The sequence below is a fragment of the Podospora pseudopauciseta genome, assembly GCF_035222475.1.
Source record: "Podospora pseudopauciseta strain CBS 411.78 chromosome 7 map unlocalized CBS411.78m_7, whole genome shotgun sequence".
Taxonomy (NCBI): Eukaryota; Fungi; Ascomycota; class Sordariomycetes; order Sordariales; family Podosporaceae; genus Podospora; species Podospora pseudopauciseta.
The window spans coordinates 1,439,142-1,464,400 of NW_026946667.1; the positions used below are offsets into that span (position 1 = coordinate 1,439,142).

The 25,259-nt window shown below is 53.3% G+C and overlaps 5 protein-coding genes across 5 annotated transcripts; 2 read left to right on the plus strand and 3 right to left on the minus strand.

The window, feature by feature from the left end:
• Positions 1-175: 175 nt before the first annotated feature.
• MIP1 (DNA-directed DNA polymerase gamma mip1) lies at positions 176-3,643 on the minus strand (the record flags this gene model as incomplete). Its single annotated transcript, XM_062915745.1, has 1 exon — positions 176-3,643. The coding sequence occupies one exon, from the start codon at positions 3,641-3,643 to the stop codon at positions 176-178; it is 3,468 nt and encodes a 1,155-aa protein (XP_062761742.1).
• A 582-nt stretch (positions 3,644-4,225) lies between these two features.
• Positions 4,226-6,892, plus strand: QC763_707580 (uncharacterized protein). Its single transcript, XM_062915746.1, has 3 exons — positions 4,226-4,844; positions 4,933-6,306; positions 6,375-6,892. Exons 1-3 carry the CDS (start codon positions 4,565-4,567, stop codon positions 6,599-6,601), a joined length of 1,881 nt encoding a protein of 626 aa, XP_062761743.1. The 5' UTR covers positions 4,226-4,564; the 3' UTR covers positions 6,602-6,892.
• Positions 6,893-7,344: 452 nt separating this feature from the next.
• On the minus strand, positions 7,345-13,037 carry QC763_707590 (uncharacterized protein; the record flags this gene model as incomplete). Its single annotated transcript, XM_062915747.1, has 3 exons — positions 11,923-13,037; positions 7,473-11,863; positions 7,345-7,407 (listed from the first exon to the last, which is right to left on the minus strand). Exons 1-3 carry the CDS (start codon positions 12,713-12,715, stop codon positions 7,345-7,347), a joined length of 5,247 nt encoding a protein of 1,748 aa, XP_062761744.1. The 5' UTR covers positions 12,716-13,037.
• Positions 13,038-13,231: 194 nt separating this feature from the next.
• TEL1 (Serine/threonine-protein kinase tel1) lies at positions 13,232-22,920 on the plus strand. Its single transcript, XM_062915748.1, has 4 exons — positions 13,232-13,829; positions 13,902-13,949; positions 14,010-14,064; positions 14,115-22,920. Exons 1-4 carry the CDS (start codon positions 13,775-13,777, stop codon positions 22,807-22,809), a joined length of 8,853 nt encoding a protein of 2,950 aa, XP_062761745.1. The 5' UTR covers positions 13,232-13,774; the 3' UTR covers positions 22,810-22,920.
• On the minus strand, positions 22,903-25,150 carry AOS1 (E1 ubiquitin-activating protein aos1). The gene is made up of 2 exons (XM_062915749.1): positions 24,468-25,150; positions 22,903-24,413 (listed from the first exon to the last, which is right to left on the minus strand). Exons 1-2 carry the CDS (start codon positions 24,607-24,609, stop codon positions 23,275-23,277), a joined length of 1,281 nt encoding a protein of 426 aa, XP_062761746.1. The 5' UTR covers positions 24,610-25,150; the 3' UTR covers positions 22,903-23,274.
• Between the last annotated feature and the right edge of the window lie 109 nt (positions 25,151-25,259).

A 25,259-nucleotide genomic window follows, 5' to 3' on the forward strand; every position in this document is an offset into this window, starting at 1 on the left:
GCATGAAGAATATGACGTGACAACAAGGCAAACAATGCTTTTCCAACCATGCCGAACCAAACCACAAGACGCCGTCGCTCCCATAATTCCCAACCATGCATGGCTTATAAACAACCCCTTCCCTCCCATATCATACAACCCACCGCCCCATATCTTACATCCCCCCACTAACCAACTACCTAGTAAAATCCCACTGCACCCTCTCCCTTCCCTTTTCCCTCCCCCCATCCCATTTTTTACTCCCTCCACTCCCACTCCCCCCAGGCCAACTCTTGTACCTGACCCCCTCCAACGCCTCCCTCACCATGACCGGCTCCCGCTGCCCGTATTTCGCCGCCCCCGGCAGCAGCTTAGCACTGGCACTATACGGCTTTTTGAGAATCTTGACCGGCACCTTGGGGATGTATTTCTCTCTCTGAGCTTCTCCCCTCGTCTCCCTTAATATCTCCCTAAACTCTGCCTCGTCGTTTGCGATCTGCGCCCTGATGAACCTGAGCTTGGACTTCTCGTCTTCGTGGGCGTGTTCCTCCTCCTGGAGCTGTTCCATCACCGGTTTGCGGGGGACATACTTGATGTGATTAACTCGCGGAGCATATGTTGGGTCGGGGGTTATAGTTGGGTCCAACCGGGCGAGGGAGCCTTTGGAGAGGAGTTGATTGATGTCGACTGTTTCCCCTGGTGGGATGGGGATTGGGTTGGAGGGGGTGATGCATGGCATGTCGACTTCTTTTCTTAGGACGGTGTCAATGTCTACCGCGGAGAAGAAGGCGCACGATTGGGGGAGGTCGTGGATGCCGACTTGCTGGGCAAACATTGCCCTCGTCCAGAGGTTGGATATTTGAAGCGCCATCGCAGCGCGGTACTTGTCGTGTTCTTGGACCAGATATCGAATCTCGTCGTGGACCGTGATGGCGAGTCGGCAGGCAATGTTGAATCTCCGGGTGAGGTAATCCATTGAGACGATGAGGAGGTGGAGGTAGTCGACTCCAGAAGACTGAATAGCCCAGTTGATTCTCGAGGTCAGATACCCCCCCTTTGACAAAAACCTCGCAGTCAACGCCTCGGTGATGCCCGCCCCCAACACGGGGGTGCGAGGGTGGGATTGCTCGGCGAATTCCTCCAGCTGGTTGAACACAAACGACTCTGTCCCTCCGCGCCAAAAGGGGCGTTTATACAGGGACTTGCGATTGGTTTTTGTGCCCTTTGTCGTGGCGTATAGCTTGCCGGCGATGTCGAGTGTTTCCTGCTCGGAAAGGGAGGGGTTGAATTGCCTGAGGAGCTGGCCGGCGAATTTTAGGCCCGCACCATAAATACGCCCATAGTTGAACACCTTGGCGTCGTTGCGGGTGATGCCCAAAATGGCGGCGGTGCGGGAGTGGAGGTCGGTGCCTTGGGCCTTGGTGCCCTCCAATGTCATGAACCCGATGGCATTCCCGCCGTGGAGTTTAAACGTTGCGTCTCCCACCACAGAGGCGATCCAGAGCTCTTCTGAATCAACGTCGGCGCCGACAAAGACGTACCCCGGTGGAGCGCGGACCATGGCTTTGAGCTCGGAACCGACGCGGTTCTTTTTTGCGTTAGAGGCCGTGAGCCAGGTGTTTTCTACCGCGCGGCGGGTCACGGTGCCCATGGGGATGACCTGAGGAAGAATGAACCCTGGTGTTGGGGCATCCTCGGGGAGGTCTTTGGGGCGGACAGGCTCGGGGAGGTTGGACTCGTACACCACCAGCTGAGACATGATCCTGTCGCGGGAGCTGATCCAGTAGGAGCAAGAAGCGTTCATCTCCAGGGCCTCTTTGGCGTAGTCGTACTCCGACGACAGCGTCCCCTTTTCGAAATAGCTGAGATAGCTCTTTGCCATGGGGTTGGTGCAGCGAGCCGTGGGACCGTCCTTGTGTGGCAGCTTGAAGTAGGCGTGTTTTGTGTCCTCCTTGACGGCCAAGACTGTCTCCCCCTCGAAATCACAGGGCTTCATCTGCTTGTCGAGGTACTTCTTCATATCGGCCAAGGGCACTCTAAAGGTCCAGCCATGCTTATCCGACCAAAACAACGGGTGTCCATCCCAGGACAGCCGGAGAAGAAGTGGTGCAATTCTTGTTCGCACAGTGAGGTTGATAGGGCCTTTAGCCTTGGGAAACAGATTTCTATACCAATTTGGCTCCCCTGGCATCTTTTGGTTCTTGTATTCTCTCGGGGGGCTGGTCGAAGTCCCCTTGGTCATCTTGACCTCCTGTCCAGACCAGTCCAGCTGCGACAACCAGGGATCGGTACTCCACTTCTCGGGCTGCTTTTTGATTTCGCGAGCCTTGTCTGTAAGGGCAACTAACCGCTCCCGGACACCATCAGATAGCTTCCTGTACGTGGCTTCCGCATTGGCGATGTAAGAGTCCCATGTTTTATTGACGGGCAAAATCACATTCGATAGATGCCTCAACGCAGCGAAGCTAACAGGATGTGGGCAGACGCGAAGAAAGTTGGGAAACACCACTTGGTAGACACGATGGGTGATGGCCACATCAGCAGCGCAGTAAGTCAAAAGCTCATCCAGCTGCTGGTTGATGCCATCCCGGTCAAACTCGCCAAAAGCGTTGCGGGCTTCTTTGTCGATTGTGACGCCGAGGTGGAACTGTGCAACATCCCGCAGTGAATTGATCGAACTCCTTTCCACCCAAAGTTCTTCCTCCTGGGCCGAAAACGCACCATTGTTCAACAATTCGACGAGCTCGGCATTGCTCGACTCCTTGGCGATCTTGTCCCGAAACTCGCGGTCCTTCCTGTGCTTCATCCACGTTGGTCGTTGTTGTGAGCACATGCCATTGACAGCAACGTGCAATGACATGGTGTCCAGGAACGAATTCCTCGTCTGTGTCAGGTTATATTCCTCCAATATCCTCGCCCGATCGTATCCGATATTGTGCCCTATTATCACCCGCTCTTTTGTTGGATCGCCCACCGGGATGAGCTGATGTTCGTTTTCTGTCTCGCCCAACAGCCACGGCGACAACCAGGCATACCAAGCATCGGCCGTCGCAGCGCAGGCCATGACGGCGTACGGGCTTTCCTTCCACATAACCTCGGTGTCAAATGTCATGGCTTCTCCCTCAGGCGCATCCACTGGCTCGGTCCGGCCATCGGCGTAGTACTTTGTCCACCCGCTCCGGCGCACCCATTTTCTCGGTTTCGGTGGCGGATTTGCCAGGGCAAACCGCTTCGCGTGGGTGAGGAAGGGCTCGGCGGCATCGACGCCTAGTTTGTGGAAATGCTCGTCGAGGGTGCTTCCGACCAGCGGCGGGAGATCGAATGCGACGGGCGCCGAGGTGTCGGTGTTTTTCCCCAGCAGTTCGTGACGTCGGAGGTGGTCCCGTGCAAGAGCGACCAGCTCTTTGGAGGGGGGTGAGGTGTTGCCCTTGGGGAACAGCTGGTGGTAAATGTGCGAGCTCAGTTGCTGTACGCCAATCTCGTTGTACCGCGCAGTACATGGCACTGATAGGTTTTCGGTGGTTTCGTCTTGAGTAGCAGCGGTTTGCGAAATCCACCGCCGGGATGAGATGGGACGTCTGCCGGCGCAGTGTCTCGCAAGACGGATGATGCTGGCGACCGGCGCGTCTCGTCCTGCCGCGACCCTACGGTAAGGGAGCAGCATTCTATTTTGTCTGGGGGAATGGTGCGCGCCCCTTCAAGTCATGGTGCCAAGTGGACTGCTTCTATTGGAACGTTCCTTTTTTCGAAAAAAAAAAAAAAAAGAAAAAACGACGAAATTTTGGGTCCTGGCGGGGATGCTACGACAGTGAGGCCCCGCTCACGGCGGCAGCCAGCAGTCGCTAATCCCAGTCCTGCATGGTGTGTGGGGTCTGGGCTTCTCATGGGCGTCCGCAGCGGGACCATTTGATTCCCAAAATCCCATGCTGTGGCACCTGTCTTGTTGATAAGATCCGTCCGGATATTTCACAAAGAGTACGGAGGAGCTCTCATCTGAGGGTTCCTTGAAGATTGATTATATGATGGTATACTGTTGAGAAATGTGATCACAGGTATGCTCTCACGTGCAAACAAGCCTCTTCACAGGATGGTGGTGCTTGGAGTCACACATCGGAATATGTATGTCATAATTCAGGTAGGCACAGTAGAAAAGGCAGCTTGTGGATGGGTGAGGTGCTAGCGGATCTCCGAGCCCAGCCAAGCATGGAAGGCAACCGCAAACTTTTGAAAAGTCGTCACCAGGCAAGCAAAGTGCCTCAAAAGTGCCAGGTCAGCACATGCTGTCAGTCTCATGCTGTGATTGCCGAAACAGGCCCTGGATTGGCTGCTAGTTAGCAAGTCATGAGATAGACAGAGGAATCTTTCGTAGAGGTAATAAGTGGGGTGAGTGAGTGATATTGGCGAGGAGCGGCAAACGCAGCGGAAAGACAGGCGGGCGGCTTGCTGGGCTTGAGCTTGGGTTGGGGCAGTTCGGACCAAGAGAAGGTATAATTTGGAAGCCGCCTCGCTCGCTCGTCGACCGCTTGTTGAGAGAGAGGCGCCTGTCTTGCGTCTGTCTGTCTGGCGATACGACGACCCCTTATTAATGCCATTGCCCCCCTTTTTGTGTGTCTTTGTGGCCTTCCACTACGTGCTTTCCAGTCCAGGTGCTCACATCATAAGCTCTCGGGGTGGAGTTTGTGGTAATATCCTAGCCGTCTGTCATTGCCGCCTTTTCCTACTACCATCTTCATGTTGCTTCAGGCAGCTTCATTATCTCTATATACTTTCCCCCCCGTCGTGGCTCGTCTCTCGCTTTTCCTTTGCTGCTGCAGCAATCATGGCCAACAACTTTTTTGACTCGGGCTTTGACGAGTTCCTTGGAGGTATGGGCAGATGTGGAACTCCCTCGAGAAGTGCAGGTGCAAATTGGCTCCAGCCGAGACTAACACAGTTTTTGCCATGAATGACCAGAGCTTGCGAATTTTACACTTCCCTTCCCAGGTCTGCCTTTACCAGCACCCTCTGCTGCGAGCAACCGCCAGCAGCACGCATCTCAGCCAGCCCTAGGACGCCCGGCATCCGTCTCCTTCGAGCTCCCCAGACTCCCTGCCTTCGGAGCCGTGTGGCCGGTGCCATCAGCACCCCCGCCGGTCCTTCCTCCCCTTCCCGCCCTCCCCGGGGCCTCGTCGTGGTCTGCAGCGCAGCAGTGGCAACCACCACGACAGCCTGCACAAGCCGGAGCTCGTCCTGGCGCCGCTGCATCATTTATTTCCAGACCCACTTTTTCACTTTTACACGGCGCCCCCCACCCTCCGACGCCGATGCCGTCAACGGCTCCGGTTACCACTTCTCTCCCTGGGCCCTTCTTTCATCAACCATCAACAACAATCGGCTCAACCTCACCCTCAGCCTCAGCCCAATCCGGTCCTGCGAATCTGCCACAGCCACGGCGCACCACTGTCAACAACCCCTCCCAATTCCTCCCTTCTTCATCTCGTCCCGCTAATTCACTCCACAATACCGTGAATACCCCGAGAACAATCACCACAACCCCACCTTTGCACCAGCGCGAACCAAACAGCGACGACTTCTATCTGAACCAACTCACCGCTGACTTTTCCACCCCTTCTCTCGATTCAGACAGCGACCGCTTTTACCTCGACCAACTCTCTCGTGATTTTTCCAGCCCATCTCTCCCTTCTACCTCTGCTACTCCACAAAGGTCGGCCACGAGGAGCAATAATCCCGGCACCAACAACGCATTCAGCCAGACACTCCACAGGATTCTTCCCCCTCCAGCGCCACCCGCTGGCCTGAGAGCCCCCCCGCCACCTTCGACAAGATCCACGCCAACCTCGAACACCAACGAAGAATCCAGCGACTCCGACTCGGCCTACACCATGCCAGCGTCATCGCGACCAGTGCGTCGTCGCTCTGGTCAAGCTGACTGCCTCACGCTCCCTCATGTCCCTCGCGTCTCGGGTGCCTCCTCATCCTCTTCCGGCGCCGCTGCCGCCAATCAGTCACAAGCAAACTCCTCAAAGTCACAGCTGAGCCAGGCTCGAACAGCACCGCAAGCAACGCCGAGCAGACCGAGCAATGGCTCGATATCTGCGGCAGGGTCCGGCACAAAGCGCAAACGCGAGGCGTTTGAGATCGATGACGATGATCTGTTTGGAGACAACGACCTAGAGGTTGTTGACTTGGTGGACAAGGACATGGCCGACCTGACGTCGGACGAGAAGGAGAAGGAGGAGGACAGGAAGAAGAATTGGGTCAAGCTGTCGCAGTTTCAGTGTGTCATTTGCATGGATGATGTCACGGATTTGACGGTCACCTATTGCGGTAAGTCTTTTTTTCCAACTCGGGTGAATTTTTAATGGGAGGCAATGCTAATGGATTATTTTGTTCAGGTCATCTCTTTTGCAGCGAGTGCCTACATTCAGCCCTGCAAATAACACCCCACAAGCGGATCTGCCCGATTTGCAGGCAGAAAATCGAGAACAAGAATGCGAGCGGGAAGTTTGGCCCTAAGAGCAAGGGGTATTATCCTCTGGAGATTAAGCTGATGACGAAGAAGAGTTTGGGGAAGAAGGTGGCGGTGGCTGCTGCTGCTGGTAGAAATACCGGCGAGCACTGAGTTTTTGCCCTTGGAACAAAGGGCGATTTCGGCTGAAAGCCTTGTTTTTTTTTACAGGGGGGCAGCGGCAATGAGATGAGCGTGTCTGAATCTGTGCAGATATGAATGGATTCACTTGGGGGAAATGGATGGGCTGTATATAGCAAGAGCCCCCACCTCCCCCTCCTCAAGTTTTGAAGGCAGGAAAGCGCAACTTTATCAGGCATTTACATATGGGTCAGGGTCATGGGACATGGGGAAACGAACTAGGCGCTAAAGGGTTTTGTGTTGTCAGGCACATGAAATGGGAGCAGGCGTGGGAGTTTTTTTATGAAATATACCCTTTTCTTTCTTTTCTTTTCTTTTCTTTTCTTTTCTTATGGTGAAATATGGGGGTGGTCTTTGGGTGTTTTTGTGATTTGGGGGTTGATGGTGGGATATATAAAGGATATGGGAAGGAGAGAGAGATTGGTGTTTATAGAGGGTGGTGGTGTTTGGTCAATGGTACATGGGAATGGAAAAAAATAATATTTGATACCGTGAATCCCATCAAACGCCATTCTTTTACCTCCCCTACCCGACGACAGTCCTACCCAAATTAGACACTTCTTTCTACTCCATTCGAGATACATTCGGCTCACAGCTGTCTATGGAAACACCTACTTCTATATTACCACCTCCCTTTTCTCCTCCATGGCCGCCGCCAGTCTCCCCATCTTACTCAATATCTTTTCTTGCTCGTTGACAACCCCTCACGGTCCCATTCAGTGGAACAGTGTCGTATTCACAACACTAGCCCTCTCAGCCGGCAGCTGATCCAGCTCGTACTATTATCATCTTCATTAGTATCCCGTTGTTGTTGTCACATAGTTTGGGTGAGGGGAAAACTCACCTCCAAAAATCCCACCCCCCCAATCAAAACCATCAAGCTCTCCCCCAACTCCCCAATCCTCTCCTCCAACCTCCTCTGCGCCTCCTTGTTGTTGTTGTTGTTGTTGTTGTTGTTGTTGTTATTGTTATTATTCCCCCCCTTCTTCCCACCCCCCAGTATGGAATCAACCCCCCTCACGGTCCCCCCAAAAGAGAACCCATCACTAATTGACCTCTCCTGCTGTTGTTCCTCCCCCCCTCCCCACATCCCATTCCCCACAATCCCAATCCCCGCCGCCCTCTTGAGCGTGTGCACAACCAGCATCCTGTGCCTCTGCAAAAACCCCCTCGCCTGGACAATATTCCCCTGCCCCCTCGACAGCACACTAGCAGTAATAATCCTAGCCAGCGACACAAGCAAAAAGTAGTGTTTTTCCAACGCGACAGTGTTGGACGGGTTGATCTCCAGCTCTGGGTCGGCGGCAAACACACCCGAGATTTCCAACGCGCGGAAGAGGTTGGCTTGGAGGATGTACATCGCCCCTGTTTTGGTCTGGGCGAGCTGGAGGAGGAAGCAGAGTTTGGCGGTGAGGTACTGCTCCGTCGCTTCTGCTGTTGAGACGGGGAGAGGAGAAGGGGGGTTGATAATCGCGAGCCATTCTCGCAGGATTGTTTTCAGCGAGTCGACCAAGACGCCGATGAAATTGAGCCTGTTGAGGGACTCAATGACGGAAATGGATGTTGGGTTGGTGTGCGATGAGGAGCGGGAAATGTGGACTAGAGCTGATAAAAGGACCATGGCAGCGGTCTGGCAGAGCGTGTCAGACCCATAAGCATCATCGCAGATGACGTGAAGGAGCTTCTCCCCGTGGTTCTGGATGGCCTTGTGGGTTCTGATCCTCGCCGTGAGGAGGCTCGAGCTGCGCGTGTCGCCGCCGTCGTTGTCCACCACCCCAGTAAGGTAGCGGTAACAGATACTGTAGTATAACCCGCGCAGCTCGGCAAACTGGTTCCATTTGACAATAGACGCCAGACATACCTGGAAAAGCTGAAACAGCTTCTCGCTGACCAGATTCCCCATGGCAATCTTATCCGTCTCCGACCCAGGCGCACCGCCGGTATTATCCGAAAAGTCAAGCTTGTAAAGAAGGATCTTGGCCACCTTTGCCAGCTCAAACGCCTCGGGAGGACTGTCCGTGTTCAACGACTCCAACGTCGGCAGAATAGCCTGCAGCGCCTGCAGCAAGAACGTCGTCTTGACCGTGCCCCTGAACTCATTGGCCTCGAACATGACCAGCAACAGATCCGACCACTTCTTCAGCAGCTCGAGCCTGACAGCCCGAACCAAAACCCGGCGGTTGTTGAACAGGAGATATTCCAGCAACACCTGCTCCTCCGCTTGGATCTCATCCATGCCCTCCTGAGGCACCATGGCCAGCGTGTCCCGGTACTCGCTACGCTTGAGCTGAATGCACTCCTTCACTCTGGAGAGATTGTACTGGATCCCCGTCCCCCCAGCGTCGATCACACACGGGCTCAGGTCGAGCTCATGGTAGAAATGAAACTGCGGCGGCGCAACCTCCCACGAGATATCAACATTCATGAAATCAAAAAAGTCAAAAATATTGTGCGCCGCCAACGTCTCCTGGTTCTCCAGCGTGATCTGCCCATTGAGAGCATCAAAAATCTGACGCTTGATCGACGGTATCCTGTTCTGCGAAACGCTGCACAGCTCCTTGGCAATATACTCAAAGACAATGGCCCTCGAACCGAGGTAGTCGATATACGCAACCGACGCCGTCGACAGGAGGAACGAATTGTCATCCAGCGTCATATCGTTCCACGGCAGCCCCGGCACGATTTGTGACTCTCTCAGAAGCATGTGGAACAGAAAGTTGGTTGACCTCAACTCTTCCATCACCAAAGTCGACGAAAGCGGCGACTTCCACAGCAGCTGGAAGATGCGGAGAATCTTGTACTTGAGCGTAATCAAGTATCCGCGCATTCCTCGATCACCCTCATTCACCACCAGTTCGATGACCACACCCAACAGGCTATGGAAGAGAGATCTCTGGTTGTCAAACACCCCGTTGGGCGCAACGCTCAACCCCCGCAGCTCGCAGTTGAAACCGAGAAGCAAATGCGCAATCGTGGGCTGGTCGGGCGATGCCCTGAGGGTCTCGTATAAAAAGTCGAGAATGAAGAGTTTGATCAGGTATTCTTCCGACTCTGTCTCGAGCGCCGGATCGATTACCGCGTTGATGCTAGCAGCAAGTGATGTTCCGATGACCTCGCCCTCGCCATCCTTCTCAAGCTGGACAATGGCCTTGTTCCGGTGTCCTGGGCGATGGGTGTCGGGATTCCATGCCGAAATAAGCTTGCTGGAAGTTGAAACCTTCTCTAGCAGCTTGAGACAGGAAAGAGTGAGTTCGCTGACCCCGAGGTTGCAATACTTGCCCAGATCAACCAGCAGTGTCAGATGGTTGAGAATTCCATCCTCAATGGACGTGTACGTGCTCTTGGCCAGAGTAAGCGGCCTCCGCTTCCCGGCCTCGGATTGAATCACAGGCCGCACCAAGTGAATAAAGGTCGCCTGAAGGTCGAGAACCTTGATCAGCACCTGGATCCCACGCAAGATACTCTGGATCAAGGGCGAGTGAGGTGAAGCCCGGCTGAGGGCATACTGGTCCTGATGAATGGTATCCATCAGGGCAGTGATGGCCTTTTCGCTATACATCCACTCCATAACGCGAGCAAAAGGATGAAGGCGAACATAAACCGCGAGACTGGTCGTTTTCACAGCCTTGTCAATCTCGATGTTTGTCTCGTTGCCCAGGACGATCAGGTCTTCGTTGAAGGTTTGCAAGCATGCCAGAATGAATTCTAGGCAGGAGAGACGCAGCATTCTCAGTTGGCCTTGGTCTACTATTTCCCTCGGCTTCATGGTGAACATCAAGAACACAAAGTCAACATAGATCTCTATCCCGGGTCTTCGCTTGTTCACACCGAGAAACTCGGGGAACGGCAAGGTGTCGTTGAGCCCGTCGGAGACTGTATAGGGCGTGACCAACGACGTAAGAAGCTGGATGAATGCGTTTGGCTCCTCAAAGCCAGTGGATAAATCGTTGAAAGCGCGTTCCTGCAGTTCTTCGTACGTCGACTGATATGAAGGACTTCGCTGTTGTTGAACAGTCGCCGGGTTGTTGGGGTCCAGAGCTCCCATGGTGAAGTTGTCCACAAGAGTCCATATTATGTTACTTTCGGAAACCGACTTCATGACCAACAGTGATCTTAAGCTGTAAAAGACAGCGGCGCGAAGCCGGGGAGTGACGTTCGCATTTGCCAACCTGAACAGAATCTCGGGAAACATGAGTTCCTGTGTCGTTGCCAACCTGGTTCTGCAGGTGCTGCTCTCCGCTGTGAGCTTGCCAATCAACCGAACATAGCACTCCAGCATCATGGCCGATTCAGGCTCGGCCTCTCCCTGATCGGTGCCCGGTTTGCCTGGACGCTGGATCTGCATTTGCGCTGGGTTGGGCCTCTCGCTCAGTTTCTTGGCAAAGAACTCTAATTCCCTAAAGATTTGGTTCCAGGTCAGCGATTGGGATCGCCTCATTTTGCCAGAAGACTGGTGCCCCTCGTCGAGCAAAAATGTATGGGCAGCCGTTGCAGTCTCCTCGTTGCAGGCCAGAGCCTGTAGCATCTCGCAAAACGCACTAACCAGGGGCGTTGATGCTTTTGTGGACGCCCATTGTAGGAAACCATACAGAGCACTATCTGGGTCCTCGAAGAAGGTCATGGCGGCATCTGGCCTGTCCTCGTACGCATACGAGATGATGACCACGAACCGCTCGAGGTCGAGGTCTTGCTCGTGGGTTTGGCTCAACTGGCGCTGCTCATCCTCCTCTGTTTTTAGTGTCCTGACAAGCTCGGGTAGGTTTGTGATGACAGAGTCGATAAACACCTCCAGGTGGGCCATCAGGCTGAGCTGGAGGAAATGGTTGAAGTAGTAGAAATCACCTTGGAGAGGAGGTGACTTCCGTTGCAACCACTGCCGCATTCCCATGCGTGATGGGTCTTGCCACTCCTCCGTCTTGCAATCGGCCGCCACAGAAAGGATAAAGTCGAATGCCCCCTCCTTGAGGGCCTCTGTAAATGCCTTTGTTCTCTTGTCGAACTCGACGTCCAGATCCAACCCACCAAGATCGAATTCGTTATCGACTTGGAAGTATCCAGTGTACTCGGCAATCCACCAGACCCGCGTGGCCGCTCCCAGATACGAAATAGCCCAGCTGTCACCATCTCCAGTTTTCAAGATCTCTTGGTCCAACTGGCGAGACTGCTGAAAGTCACACATGCCATCTGGTGAGCCAAACACGTTGATGTAGGCGGCCAAAACAGGGAACAGATGAACTGGCGCCCTCAGATTAGTATTTGTCATGGAAAAAATCCGGACAGGGGGTAAGGCTCACCGAGAAATTGATCGTACTTATCGATCTTCTTTAGCGTCCCCAAAAACTGCTTGAAGTCGTTGATATCGGCGTACTGCTTTTCCACGGCAGCGTGCAGTATCATGGCAAGACACTCATGCTGCTCCACGAGGCTCATGCGGGAGAACTCAATCGTGTCGGCAGCCTCTGGGGGCCGGGCGAGACTGGCTTGTTCTAGCATGTACCGGGACGCCACCCTCTCGTTGATGCTCTGCAACATGGCCTTGATGGTTTGCATAGCCTCCATACATCTCGCGACAATCTTTTTGCTTGAGCCCTTGACGAAGATCTTTTCCTCCAGAATTTTCCCAAAGGCATCCTTCAAATTGTCGTCCATTTCCTCGTCGTTTGCTAATTCGATGCAGAGCCGCATGCAGTCGAGTAGGTATTTTCGTTCTTGGTGGAAGCGGATGAGACCGCATTCCCATAGCGGGCGTGACTGTATTTCCGAGTCGTCCTCGTCCTGGCAATCCAGAATAATCCTTCCAGCCTCGTACTCATCCAGATCCAACTCGTCGGCGGCCTTGAGAGTCTCGAAGATGAAGTCATCGTTGACCTTGAATTCGCCGTCGTTGGTCTTGATTACCTTTTTGTTGGTGATGTCGTTTCTATGGGTAGAGTTTCGTGGTGTCTTGTCAACCAGCGCCTTCAAGTTGTCGGAATGCAGCTCGATCAGGTTCTCTAGGACTGAGATGTTGTCAAAACGGTGTTGGCGAACAGCAACCAGCTCCGAGTGGAGGGCCTGTAGCCCCTCGAGAACGCGAAACTCAGCCATGCCTGGCTCAAATGAGGCGCGTTGTGAAGAGAAAAGTGGTGGATGGTAAGGAAGGTTGCTGACTGGCTTGGGAATTGAGTAAAATCGTATCAGTATCCGTACATCGCAGGCAAGCCTTTGTCGATGGACTCGCTCGTTCGTAGTTACGGTCGCAGTGTGGAATGGTTGGTATTAGTTAAAAGAGGCCCCCTACGATGCTGTTATCAGTGAGGTTGGTATCGACACAATTCCTCCTAATTCGTCGAGATGGGGGTTTGTTAATGTTTCTGTTTTTGGAAGCGCTTTTGGAAAAAGAGTCGCGACCAAACTAAACCGTGAGCTTTGCAGCTTGTCCTTGTCCCGCGCGCTCTTGCCTGCCGCGGATTTGGGCAGGCGCCAAGATGCGCTGGTCAACAAAACAATTAGGCGGTGAGCCATTCTGCCAGTGCCCTGTGGGTCTCATCGGCACCCAGTGGATCCTCAGGGGTCATCAACTTGGGGAAGGAAGTGGTCATAGCTTCCTACATCACTCCTCCAGCAGCAGGTGCGATAGAGAGAGCCTTCCAATGTTTTGGGATGCGACTGCCGTTGCCCGTCTATTTTCTATCCACAAACAGGCAAGAGCTGCCCTCAAGTGTTAAACTCTATCTTTCCCTTCATAAATGAAAGAGTTGCCCATAAAACACATTTCCTTTCCCACCACAAAATACCAACGGACAAACAACGTGGAAGCCTTTTAAAACTGAAGACTTTGGCGTTTCTCCCATTCGCTGCAGCACAAATGGGCTGTACTTTCTTCTCCCACCATCTCAATTTTTAATTCACACTTCTCATAAACCCAAGTTATCAACACCTACCGTTATCTCTCCTCCTTCCATTTGAACATCAGATCTCACAGATAACACACACTCGGCCACCACAACAGAATTTGTGTGTTGTATTTCAGATTCTGAACTCGCTGGGAACTGGACTCTCGGGTCTAATCCTGACCACAATCCACTTTCGTCCTGTCCTGGGTCAGATCTGAGCCAATCCTGGTCTTGATTCGATGTGGTACGGTCAGCTGGGACAAAAGACGCAATGGCACGTGTAAAGGGTTACAGCAATGAGCCTCTCAACTTCAAGGAGCTCGCCGGTAAGTGTTACATGGTGGCAGGGACAAGGCTGATGAAAGTAAACAATACACATGCTGACCATTGAAATGCAGCCCAGCTAGTCCATTCAACGGCCACGCAGCGCAAAGAAGCTCTTGACAGTATGCCTCTCTCGCTCTGTCCTGCATTTATGTTTATGTATACTGATTACCCTGACATAGGTTTGTTGGAGTTTTTCAAGACGGCAGATAAAGGGGGGCCTCAGAGTCAGAAAGTGTAGGTCCCATACCTCAATCCACAGCATACCACAACTAATACAAAATTAGTAGTCCCTTTGATGACAAGTCGTACCACTCCATCTACGAAGCCCTCTTCCGATGCACAGTCTTGGAAAAGGCAAGCTACTTCACTTCCAAGAAATCAGCCAGAGCCAGTGCTACTGCCAATGCCAGACTCGAAAAGTGCGCCGAGGTCCTCAGGCTGGCTGTCCGCCATGGAGCTTCACGGATCAAGCGCAAAACAGCCAGAGCCATCATCGACCACATCACACAGGTGCTCCAGGGACCCGATGATACCTACATCGCACCTCTGCTCAAAGATTATGCCAAGGCTTTGTGCACATTCCTTCAGAACTCAGCCAATGTCGAAAATCTCTCTGCCTTTTCAGGTGAGAGCTGGGATACTTGTGTCGACTTTTGTGTCGAAGCTCTCTCTCGCTATCTCGAGGTAGGTGGAAATGATAGCGGCTCTCGCGCCTCCCCGGCGCCAACTCTGAGAGCATCATCCGTCGGGCTTTCATCCCAGGGCGGAAACCAGATTGGTAGTCAGGTCGCTCTAGACTTTTTGTCATGCTTGAATTATCTGGTGGCTGCACCAAATGCACCGGTACTACGACGGGCAGGGGAAATATCCCGAATCATTCTTCAGATTCTGCAACTTCGCCAGATGAAAATAGGGGAGCTGCACAAAGTGGCCTTTTCTGCCCTCAACAGAATCTTTACTCGCACCCAGACCGACGACATTGCTCTTTCAAAGAGGCTTGTCATGACTCTGACCCCTTTGCTCTCTCATTGGTGGCAGCCGCGAGCCTTATCCCGGGATGCAATGCTGAATAGTATTCGCGATGAGATGCTCAAGACCATCTATGCTTCTCATCTTTATCTGGAGAGCATACTTCGGGAGTCGACAGACGAGTCTTTTCTTCAAGATGTGGAAGAACTTATGGATGCTCTTTGGTCGGACTACTCGAGGAGAGAAGAACGCGCAAGGCTCCAGCTTGATGATATCACTTTTACTGGAATGCTCCTCCCATCCGATCATCCAACCACTGGCGTCTTCAGCCTTCGTCCGTACAATACAGGAGGCGAGCAAAATTGGGCGCTTTTGGAGAATCTCGCCACCCTAGAGGCCATCTACGCCCGCAGCTCAAACAAGCCATTTTCGCAGCAAGAGCCCGAGATTGACCAGCCTCGCAAGAGGCGTCAAATGGTTAACACGTCAAACAGGCTCCATCAGAAACTCAATTCTCGGGATCCTGCAGTGCAGCTGACAGCATTACAACTCGTGCCTTTTCTGAGCCGCCAGAAGCTGCTTACTATCGAAGAAGCCACAGAGGCCATCACAGACTTGTCGAAATGTGTCACGGCGAAGCAAGGTGTCGTGGCATCGTGGGCGATGATCGCATGCTCCAGCCTCACCTCCCATGAAGTTTGTCGAGATGCCTCCCTGTCTCACGCCTGGAAGCAGTTGTGGCAGCTTGGTGTGCGGTCTGTCAGCCTGGCACCAACCACACGTGCTGCCTCGGTCTTCTTGGACTCCGTGATCAAAGCGTCCCTGATCCCAAGACATGAGTTGGCCGGTGATGTGAACCACATGATCATAACCGCCGATATCAGCGGCCCTGCGATCCTGGTTGACTCTTCTCTCAAGTTGATGCTGAGCCTCCTGCGTCTACGCAATACCATGTCACCCAATGCCAGCCAAGCTACGACCAGCCATGTCATCCGATGGGTTTTTGTCAAGTGGAATCCAGCTGAACTGACCTATGCCTCACTTCATTCGGTACACACGGCTCCGTTTGATCTGGCCAACCTCCTGAGAGGCTGCTTTGGGATGCCGGCTTTGAAGATGGGGGCTCCTCTCCGGCTCTTTGGGGGAGCGATTGTACAGTTCTGGAAGAAGCAAAGTCAAGCCTATCCGCTGATGCGGTATCTGCTGCTTCTTGAGGACGAAACAACATTAGCAACGACACTCATGGCTGAACCCGAGGATGTTATCCTGCCAGAGGAACAGCAAGAACAGACGGTCGACCCAACTGGGTCGCACACCGCGAAGCGCCTTATCCTCGAGCTACTGTATCCTAAACTGGAAGAACTTCACCAGATCACCGAGTCGTGGCAGAAGCGCGGGTCGGATGGTGTTGCGCCAGTTGCGATATCTGCGGATCGGTTGCAGAGCATGATTCTTGCTTGTCTTGTTGGCGCCACCCTCCTTCCAGAACTAGTCAATCTCAACTCTTCCATGTCCAAAGATTTGGAGTCAACACTTTTTGAGGTCATTGACGGCGCCTTCCGAGTCATTCTCGCGGCTCCTCAAATCGATGAGTTCTTTGAGCTGGTGTTGACGACGGTGGTCCCGTTTATCCCGCCCTTTGTGGAAAGCCAGGTGGCAGCGCTCAGGAAGGAACAGTCTCACTTGTTGAAGCTGTACTCGAAGCTGTCGATTGCTCTTCAGGAAAAGGCTCAAAAGGAGGCTTTTGGACGGAGCATGGATGCTATGGACATTGACGACGAGTTTGAGTCCCAGACGAGCCAGAGTTCGGCTGTGGCAAAGGGGAAGACGTTGGCGAGGAGGGATAGTCTTTTGTGTTGGACCCCTGAGGCGTTTTATCTCGAGACGACGCTGAGGGTGCATTACCTGGAGATTATCAGGCAGGATGAGGGGGAACTGGGCCATGTACCTGAAGCGATGATGGAGCAACTGCTGAGTTTGGAAAAGGAGCAGTTATTGACTTGTCGGGTGTTTATGAAGGAGTTGTTCTCTTGTGGGTGGATGGCGAGGTTGAAGACTGTGGTGAGGGTGTTTGAGACGGTTGGGGGAATTATTTCGGAGGATGAGTTTTCGTGCTGTGAGGTGGCGCTTTGCACGTGCATTGATGTGATGGATGGGTTTATTTACTTTTGGACGGATCAGAAGTTGGAGGAGGCGATTGGGCGGATGGTGGGGGATCTGTATCATTACCTTGTCAAGAGCTCGCTGCCGAACAACTCGATGAGTCCGGTTGTGCAGAGGGTGTTTAGTGGGCTGCTTTTTCATATACTGGAGGTGAGGTCAGGGTATGCGGGGGATCTGGGGTTGCCGAGCGCGAGGAGCACGTTGTTGGGGGTGTGTCAGGAGGGGGGGATGGAGGTGAAGTATGAGATTGGGAAGGGGTTGCCGGGGGTGTTTGGGTTGTATGTGCTTAAGACGCACGATGACATTTTCCTGGATGTGCTGGACAGCTTGCCTACCGATCCGTCGATGGAGGAGGGGATCGCGTATAGGTTGTTTGTGTTGGCGGAATTGGCGTGTAGGTGGCCGACGCTGTTGAGGAGGTGTATTTATCACATCTTTGAGACGCCGGGGAAGATTGTGAGGAGTGTGAGGTATGCGGGGTGGTGTTTGAGGAAGATATCGAAGGAGTTGAAGTTGAGCGGGCCGGAGGAGCTGTTTCGGCTGTTTGCGCCGCAGCTGCTTTATACGTGGTTGGATGAGAACTCGATTGAGGATATCCCGTTTGAGATCTTTGGGTTCAAGAGCCTGCAGGATTTGCTGGCGGAGGGGCAGACGGAGGCGGCGGCGATTATGATTATGAGGGGGCAGGAGACTGAGGCGTTGGAGTTGGCCAAGATGCTGGGGTTGACGCTGCAGGAGCTGGTCAAAAGGAACTTTACAAAGATCATTGCGTATTGCATCGCGCACGATGTCAGTGTGCAGAGGGAGGAAGGGCAGATCACGGGGGAGAAGAGGCTAATCAAGATTCTTATTAAGGAAGGGTTTCTGGAGCAGATTCACCTCAATTTTGCCGACATTATTGCAACGTTTTTTGAGACCTTCGACCAGGAGGATCCGGTCGAGAAGGCGTTTAGACGGAATGAAGGGCTTGGGTATGCGGCGGATATTATTGAGATGATCAAGGAGTATGGCCATTTGCCTACGAAGCTTCCGCCGAATCAGCAACCGTGCTTTAGGGCGAAGTATCTCCCCATTGAGATGCTTCACCTTTTGAGCAGAACGCCGTATGAGTTGGATCAGATTTGGACGCCGGCGTTGGTGGTGTTTATTGCTCGGAAGCTCCTCAACACCATTCACCCGGCCCTTGGCCCTCTTCACGCCTGCTCGGTTCTGCGCAAAATCAGAGTGTTGATCTGCCTTGCTGGTCCTACAGCACTTACCGCCTACCCGTTGGAGATGCTCCTGCACTCCATCCGGGCCTTCGTCGTCGACCCCGAGTGCGCAGACGATGCGCTGGGCATCACGCAGTACCTCATCATCAAAGGCTCTGACCACCTCAGCAAAACCCCATCTTTCTTCGCGGGCTATGCGCTCTCGTCCCTGGCCGACCTGAGGGTATTTTTGGAATCCTCCCAGTCGAGCACAACTCAGGAGTCCCAGTTCCGAGCCACAAAGTCGAAAGCCCAGGTGTTTCATGATTGGTTTGGGAAGTATCTCAAGGGGTATGAGAGCAAGATTCTAAAGGAGAACCCTGAGCATCTCAAAGCTTTCAGGGCGATCACTCAGTCGGCAGCGGAGATCAGAGTCATGGGCAACGCAGAGAGGGGAACGAATGAGAGTAACTTGCTCATGGAGATCCTCAAAGATTGGGACAGGGCTGAGAGCGAGGGTGATGAGCTGCTAAATGAACCTGCTCGTGGTGTTGCCTTGAGGATGCTGTGTGGGCAGTTTGGGCCTGCGCCGAAGGAGAGGGGGTTGGATGTTATTGGGGAGGATGAGGAGGCTGTCAAGTATAAGGGGGTGGTTTGGAAGAGTTGTATGGAGGAGGAAGGGATGGGGTTGAGTGGCGAGTACTTGGCCTGGGCGGGGAGGGTGATTGGGCGTGGGTTTGCCGCTAGTGGGGAAGTTCCTGGGGGGCTGTTGAAGGAGAGCAGACTGGAGGAGTACAAGACGTTGAGTTGTAAAGCGGGTGGGAAAGAACTAGGGAGTTCAGAGGAGGGGTTGCTGAATCTGATGGAGCAGTTGACTGTCAGCGGGAATTGTTTGACTGCTGGGCTGGCGGAGGCAGCGCTGAGGACTGTGTTCAGTGACGCGGCTGCTGATAACTTCCAGGAGCTTGTGGCAGCTTGCCAGCGGAGTTTGAGTGAAGCTCTGGCGGATAGTTTGGATTGGGAGCCGTTCCGGACGCCGCAGTCGGATCTGGTCAAGGTGGAGAAGGTAAGGGAGCAGGAGGTGTTTAGTGGGGCGAAGTTGGGAGAGGCGGACTGGGCGAGAAAGTTGACGACGTTGTTGGCGCAGGCGGTGCCGGATGATGTTACGCTGAGAGTGTTGCCCCCGATATTGACCAAAGTCAAGGGGTTTGCGGAGCAGGCTTTTCCGTTTGTGGTGCACTTGGTGCTGAGCTATCAGCTGGATAAACAGCAGGGGGTGAAGAGGCAGCTTTCGGAGGTGATGAAGGAATGGTTGAAGAACGAGGAAGGGGGGGCGAGGGAGAATGTGAAGTTGTTGCTCAACACGATTCTGTACCTGAGGACGCAGCCACTTGCCGGGGAGGCTTCCATTGCAGATCGGGGGCATTGGTTGGAGGTTAATCTGACGAGTGCGGCTGCTGCTGCGACGAGGTGTGGAATGTTCAAGGTTGCGTTGCTGTTTGCGGAACTGGCTTCGAGCGAGGAGTCGAGGGCGTCGAGGAGGTCATCGGCGATTAGGGAGGTGGAGGATTCAAGCGAAATTTTGTTGGATATCTTTGAGAATATTGATGATCCGGATGCGTACTACGGGCTGGCACAGGATGCTTCGCTGAGTACGGTGTTGGCCAGGTTGGAGTATGAGAATGATGGTGGGAAGAGTCTTGCTTTCAGGGGGGCGCAGTATGACAGTCATTTGAGGAGTCGAGATGCTGCCTCGAAACAGGATGGGCAGGCGCTTATCAAGGCGTTGAGTAGTTTGGGTCTGGCCGGGTTGTCGAACTCGTTGTTGCAGACGCAGCAGAGTCTGGATGAGTCTTCTAACTCGCTGGATAGCACTTTTACGACGGCGAGGAGGCTGGAAATCTGGAATTTGCCAGCGCCGGCGACAAATGATAATTGGGCGGTGACGGTGTATAGAGCGTATCAGAGTATGCACCAGGCTTCGGATATTGAGGCTGTCAGGGGTGTTGTTCATGATGGGCTTCGGGGGACCATCAAGCACTTGACCAGCAAGAGTCTCAATACAACGAGCATGAGGCACCAGCTGGGTGTGCTGGCTGCTTTGGCGGAACTAGATGATGTTCTCAGTATCACTGACCCGGCTGAGATGAAGAGGGGACTTCAGATGTTTGAGACGAGGTCGAAATGGATGATGAGCGGACGGTATGAGGACGTCAGTCAGATCCTGTCTTGTCGGGAGACGACATTGAGTATGTGGAGCCAGCATCACAAACTGAGAGCGGCAACTATCCCACCAGCAGATGCCCGGTTTGCTCAGATTAAAGGACTGCTGCTGTCGTCTGATATCTTCCGTTTCCACCGACAGCACCAAGAGACGTTGAATTTGTCAACCACACTCACCGATCTGATCCAGCCAAGCGAGACTATGGGGCTCAATGTGGATGCAGCTATTCGGATGGAGGCGGCGAATTCACTGTGGGATCAGGGAGAGATGATTTCTTCCATTAGGATGCTGCAAGCTATTGACAAGGACTCGTCGTTGAAGAAGCAGACGATTCCTGTCAGTCGATCGGATTTGTTGGCCAAGATTGGGTTTCAGGTCTCGGTTGCTAGGCTGGAGAGCCCGGATAGCACACAGAAGAAGTATCTTGAGCCGGCGCTGAAGGAGCTCAGGGGCAAGAATGAAGGCAAGGAGGCTGGACAGGTGTTTCACCAGTTTGCCATGTTTTGTGATGAGCAGCTCCAGAACCCGGATAGTTTGGAGGATTTGGCACGGCTGCAGAACCTCAAAAAGGGCAAGAGTGATGAGGTTGAGCAGCTGAAGCAGTTGATTTCAAGCTCGAGGGACTCGCAGACGAAGAGCAGGTACTCGAGTCACTTGGCGAAGGCTCGGCAGTGGCTCGATTTGGATCAGCAGGAGTTGAGAAGGGTTGAGCAGTCGAGGACTGAGTTTGTGAAGCTCAGTTTGGAGAACTATCTGCTATCTTTGGCCGCTTCGGATGAGCATAACAACGATGCGCTGCGGTTCACGGCTCTTTGGCTGGAGAGGTCGGAGGAGGATGCTACCAATGAGGCGGTCAAGAGGTACATTGGCAAGGTCCCGACTCGAAAGTTTGCGCCGTTGATGAACCAGCTTTCGTCTCGGGTACAGGATCAGAAGACTCTCTTCCAGAATGTGCTTATTGATCTCATTTATCGGATCTGTGTTGATCATCCCTATCACGGGATGTATCAAATCTGGTCTGGGGCGAGGACAAAGGTCAATAAGGACGACGATGTTGCGGTTTCCCGGCAAAAGGCGACGGATAGAGTTGCTAAGGCACTTACCAGGGCCGAGGCGGTGTCTGCCATCTGGCCGGCGATTGACCAGACAAGCAGGGTGTACCATATGCTCGCCATGGATCGGGACACGAACAGGTTCAAGCAAGGTTCCAAAATTGCCATCAAGGACTCTCAGCATGGGCCCAGCTTCCTCACGACGTTGTCAAAGTATAAGATTCCGCCGCCGACCATGCAGATGGAGCTGTCGCCTACGTGTGATTACGGCCATATCCCAATGATTGTCAAGTTTGATCCTTATATGGCTATTGCTTCTGGTGTGAGCGCGCCAAAGATTCTGACGGCGATTGGGTCGGATGGGAGACGGTACAAACAATTGGTCAAGGGGGGTAATGATGACTTGCGTCAGGATGCTATCATGGAGCAGGTTTTTGCTGCCGTGTCGGAGTTGCTTAAACTTCATCGTACCACCCGCCAACGAAACCTCGGCATTAGGACATACAAGGTTTTGCCGCTGACGTCCAGTTCGGGGTTGATTGAGTTTGTCTCGAATACTATACCTCTGCATGAGTATCTCATGCCCGCTCACGAGAAGTACCACCCCAAGGACCTCAAGGGGTCGCAATGCAGGAAGGAGATCTCGACGGCGCAGACAAAGACTACTGAGCACAGGATTGCGGTTTACCGCAGGGTCACGGAGAAGTTCCACCCGGTGATGAGGTACTTTTTTATTGAGTATTTCCCCGACCCTGACGAGTGGTTCCACAAGCGCACCGCCTATACGAGAACCACGGCGGCGATTTCCATGCTGGGCCATGTGTTGGGGTTGGGTGACAGACATGGGCACAACATCCTCCTCGACACCAAGACTGGCGAGGTAGTCCACATTGATCTGGGCGTGGCGTTTGAAATGGGAAGAGTCCTGCCAGTCCCGGAACTGGTGCCGTTTAGGTTGACGAGGGACATTGTCGACGGGATGGGAATCACCAAGACCGAGGGTGTGTTTAGGAGGTGCTGCGAGTTTACGCTTGATGCGCTGAGGGAGGAGGCGGGGAGTATACAGACTGTTTTGGATTCGCTGAGGTTCGACACGTTGTATCAGTGGAGCATTAGCCCCGTGAGGATGGCCAAGCTGCAGCAGAATGCGAGGGAGGAGGATGATGGGGAGAATGAGGAGAACGAGGAGGCGGGGGGGGAGAAGAAGGGGGTCAAGGGGAACGTGAACGAGCCCAGCGAGGCGGATAGGGCGATTGAGGTTGTCAAGAAGAAGCTGAGCAAGACGTTGAGCGTGATGGCGACGGTGAATGATTTGATTGAGAAGGCGGGGAGTGTGGGGAATTTGGCGGTTTTGTATTCGGGGTGGGCTGCTTATGCTTGAGGAACATATGAAAATGAAAATAAGGGGGCATCTTGGTGGATTTTCTGGATTGATATTTTGGGCTTGGTATGAGGCGCAAATGATTAGGTTGATGTACCTATGTAATGAGAATGCAGACACGGCCAAAGATGAATAAAGCTGTGGTAATTATCTTGATATTTCTGCTGTTTGCTTTCGAAGGCATGGTGACTCTCAAATGATAGAGGTCAACCGCCTACACTAGACTGTATGAAAGTTATCCGAAGAACGAATTTGCACCCGAAGTATGTAAAACATCCCTATCCACTCGTGTCTCACTTCCAAATCACCGCGATGATCCACCTATTATCACTTCTGCAGCTATATCTCAAGCCAACCGAGAAAAAGATCCACAACATCTCAGCCATTGTCACTTTCGCAACTATCACCAAGAATGTCCTTCCCACCAGATCATCTTCAACAACACACCGCACTTCCCCCCTCCTCTCAATTCAAATCAATAACCTCCTCACTCCCCATCTGCTGCTGCTGCTGTTGCTGTTGCTGTTGCTGCCCCCCACTAATAGGCAACAACCCCCTCCCCAACTCCCCCTCGGTCGGATGTAACGCATACACCCCCGCCTCCGACCTCTCCCCATCAAACACCACAAAGTTCTGAATCGGCTGCTGCGTCCTCCCAAGCACATTAATCACATCCTGCGCCAGCTGCCCCCCCAACACCGCCGCCACAGGCGAGACCTCCCCCCCAATATTCTGCAAAAATGCCCTCAACGTCTCGCTCCTCAGCGTCTCAGCCGGCAGCCCAAGCGCCTTGTGCTGCTCCCCGCACAAAATCGTAAACTGCGCCAGTTGCGCCTTATCATTCGGGTTGGGCCGAATGCCAAACTGCGATTCAAACTCCCAGAGCCCTCGCAGACAAGACAAAATAGGGGTGACCACTTTTTTGCGGCGGGGGGATTTGAGAATTTCCGCTGGGAGGGGGGAGGAACTAGCCAGTAGCCATGTTGAAAAGAGTTCTCGTTTTGTGACGTTTTCGACTTTGGGGTCGTTGGGGTCGGGGCTGGAGGAGATGATTGATCTTGTGGGGGATTCCGGTCCTACCACGGTGGGGACGTTGGAGATGGATCTTGAGATGATGAAGTCGTGCTCGATGAGGTCCGAGAACAAGAACCCGTACATCCCGTGAGAGCCGGCCGCGTAGAATTTGCGGTTGTTGAGGCGGGTGGCTGTGTTGATTAGGTTTAGGGTGGGAGCGTCGAGGTCAGTGGCGATGATGATGTCAAAGGCGGAGAAGTAGGAAGGGGGTTTGAGGCGGATGTCGAGGGTGTCGATGTTAATACTAACGCGGGGGTTAAGGCGTTGGATGTTGGTTGAGGCGGCGATGGCGCGGTTGGTGCCGACTGGGGAGCGGTCAGAGGGGAGGAAGAATTGGGAGGTGAGGTCGGAGGGTAGGACAGGGGAGTGGTCGCAGAGGGTCAGGGAGTTGATGCCGGCTAGGACGAGGTTTTTGGCGATTTCGTTGGCGAGGGCTTTCATTGTTATGAGGAGGATGTTGGCGTTGCGGATGGATTCTTGGGCTTTGAGACCCCAGAGGCGGATTTGTCGGTCGTAGAGGGCGATTTCATCTGGGATGGGGGTTAGTAATTGTAAGATGTGATGGGAGAGAGGTGAGAACTTACCTGCGCTGATGCCATTTGATATGGTCGAGGTGGGTGCTGGAACAGATCCATTGGTGTTCTCTTGCATCACAGGAACCGTGAGATTTTGGGTGTTCCCAGTGCCATTGGGGTTGCCGGCTGGTTCGGAGGTTGGAGCCTCCATCGTGGCCAGTCCTCAAGTGAGTTTCTCGAGCTCGTCGAGTCGATAATTGAGGTTGGAGATGATGGTGCAAGAAAAGAATCGAAATGAGAAGCCGCAGAGAGTCAAGGAAAGTCTGGAGTAAAAACCCCCAACGCCAGCTCCAAGTCAAAGGAATGACGATCGACCACTCCTGAGAGAGTGAGAGAGGTGTTGGTGTGTGTGTCTGTGTGTGAGGTTGAACGTGACAGTTCGCGTGGCTGCAGGTTGTGTTGATCACTCCAGGCAAACGGTGCAGCCTTGTGGACCAACCAGAGACGGAAGGAGGGAAGGGGTTCCTGATAAGCTCGGGCTCCCGTTTCTTGTGATTATCTTGCTCTTGTTTCTTGTTTCTTGTTTCTTGTTTCCCTGTGTCGCCAATTTGCAAAGTGTTTCTCGTCTGTACTGCCGTCTTCCGTAATCCCTAGTCAAGAGATGGTTTTAACGATGTTCCCGGGATTCATGGGGACGATGCACGGCTGCGATGCCAGTGTGGCTTGGCGTGACGCGGGTTTAATAAGTACTTTTGTGCCCATACAAAGAAGTGTGAAGTTGCAGGTACATGCTACCAATTAGCCATTCATTCTCTCAAACCCCGCCATTTTGGACTGGACAAGCTAAAGAAGTGAACGGGC

Bases quoted from the DNA above. Each gene is read 5' to 3' on its own strand.
- QC763_707580 (XM_062915746.1), top strand. From the start codon at position 4,565: ATGCCATTGCCCCCCTTTTTGTGTGTCTTTGTGGCCTTCCACTACGTG. The intron at 4,845-4,932 runs GTATGGGCAGAT...ATGAATGACCAG, and splicing joins CTTTGACGAGTTCCTTGGAG to AGCTTGCGAATTTTACACTT. The intron at 6,307-6,374 runs GTAAGTCTTTTT...TATTTTGTTCAG, and splicing joins TTTGACGGTCACCTATTGCG to GTCATCTCTTTTGCAGCGAG.
- TEL1 (XM_062915748.1), top strand. From the start codon at position 13,775: ATGGCACGTGTAAAGGGTTACAGCAATGAGCCTCTCAACTTCAAGGAG. The intron at 13,830-13,901 runs GTAAGTGTTACA...ATTGAAATGCAG, and splicing joins CAACTTCAAGGAGCTCGCCG to CCCAGCTAGTCCATTCAACG. The intron at 14,065-14,114 runs GTAGGTCCCATA...ATACAAAATTAG, and splicing joins GGGCCTCAGAGTCAGAAAGT to TAGTCCCTTTGATGACAAGT.
- AOS1 (XM_062915749.1), bottom strand. From the start codon at position 24,609: ATGGAGGCTCCAACCTCCGAACCAGCCGGCAACCCCAATGGCACTGGG. The intron at 24,414-24,467 runs GTAAGTTCTCAC...CCCCCATCCCAG, and splicing joins ATCAAATGGCATCAGCGCAG to ATGAAATCGCCCTCTACGAC.